General features: G+C 39.5%; 1 protein-coding gene across 1 annotated transcript; it reads left to right on the top strand.

Moving 5' to 3' along the window:
* Positions 1-203: 203 nt before the first annotated feature.
* On the top strand, positions 204-1,076 carry LOC118651806 (arylamine N-acetyltransferase 1-like). Its single transcript, XM_036301374.1, has one exon. It carries the CDS (start codon positions 204-206, stop codon positions 1,074-1,076), a length of 873 nt encoding a protein of 290 aa, XP_036157267.1.
* Positions 1,077-1,611: the final 535 nt, after the last annotated feature.

Here is a 1,611-nt window from a genome sequence, read left to right as displayed (position 1 = left end):
ATAACACAATAATGAAAAAATTTCTTATTTAAAAATAAATTTTAAAAATCTTTAAAAGAATTATAATTACAGATGTTTATAACCACTTTAACATTAGCATTTGTCTGTATATACTTAAAATACATTACTATAATTAACCTACTAATCCAACTGCAAATGTAACAGTATGTGTTTTTGTTTTCTTTTCCTTGCCATAGGGGATCATGGACATCGAAGCGTATTTTGAAAGAATTGGTTATAAGAACTTTAGGAACAAAGTGGACCTGGAAACATTAACTGACATTCTTCAGCACCAGATCCAGGCCATTCCCTTTGAGAACCTTAACATCCATTGTGGGGAACCCATGGAATTGGGCTTGGAGGCTGTTTTTGATCAACTTGTGAGGAAGAACCGGGGTGGGTGGTGTCTCCAGATCAATCAACTTCTGTACTGGGCTCTGACCACAATGGGTTTTGAGACCACGATGCTGGGAGGCAATGTTTACAGCGTTTCAACTGAAAGATACACCAGAGCTATCATGCACCCCCTGCTGATGGTGACCATGGGTGGCAGGAAGTACATAGTTGATGCTGGGTATGGAAGCTCTTACCAGATGAGGCAGCCTCTGGAGTTAATTTCTGGGAAGGATCAGCCTCAGGTGCCGTGCATCTTCCGCTTGACAGAAGAGGGAGGAACGTGGTACCTGGACCAAATCAGAAGAGAGCAGTACGTTCCAAACCAAGAATTCCTTAATTCTGAACTCCTGGAAAAGAACAAGTACAGAAAGATCTTCGCCTTTACACTTGAACCTCGAACAATTGAAGATTTTGAGTCTCCGAATTCATACTTTCAGACATCTCCAGCATCTGCGTGTGTAAAAGACTCTTATTGTGCCGTGCACACTCCAGATGGTGTTTACTGCTTAGTGGGTTTTACTCTCATGCATCGAAGATTCAGTTACAAGGATAACATGGATCTGGTGGAGTTTAAGACACTGAATGTGGAAGAAGTAGAGGAAGAGCTAAAAAAGATATTCAATATTTCCTTGGAGAAAAAGTTTGTGCCCAAACATAGTGCATCTTTTTTTACCATTTAGAGCAATGAGTAATAAAGTGGACCAGTCCCCAAAGGCAAAGGAAGTAAAAATAAATGAATGGGACTACACCAAACTCAAAGGCTTCTGCACAGTGAAAGAAACCATCAACAAAACAAAAAGGCAACCAGCTTAGTGGGAGAAGATATTCTCCAACAATACCTCTGCTAAGGGGCTTATATCCAAACTATATAGAGACCTTATACAACTCAAGAACCAAAAAATCTAACTAAAAATACTTTCAACAATAAAGTTAAATTTTAGAAAATGAGCAGGGGATCTGCTCATTTTTATGTCTTCTCCCAAGAAGACATAAAAATGGCCAACAGATGTATTAAAAAAAATGCTCAAATTCACTAGCTATAAGGAAAATGTAAATCAAAACTTATGTAAGGAGGGGGGGTAGTGCTGGGTGAAAAAGGTGAAGGGGTTAAGCAACAACAACAACAACAAAACTTACAGACAAAGACAACAGTATGGTGATTTCAGGAGGGGGAGGAGGTGGGTGATGTAGAAGAGGGGAAAGGGGGATCTATGG

This window comes from Myotis myotis, unplaced genomic scaffold (assembly GCF_014108235.1).
Source record: "Myotis myotis isolate mMyoMyo1 unplaced genomic scaffold, mMyoMyo1.p scaffold_m19_p_3, whole genome shotgun sequence".
In the NCBI taxonomy this organism is placed as follows: Eukaryota; Metazoa; Chordata; class Mammalia; order Chiroptera; family Vespertilionidae; genus Myotis; species Myotis myotis.
Note: the sequence above shows the minus strand (reverse complement) of the source record. Positions and strands in the feature narration are given on the sequence as shown.

Bases quoted from the DNA above. Each gene is read 5' to 3' on its own strand.
- LOC118651806 (XM_036301374.1), top strand. From the start codon at position 204: ATGGACATCGAAGCGTATTTTGAAAGAATTGGTTATAAGAACTTTAGG.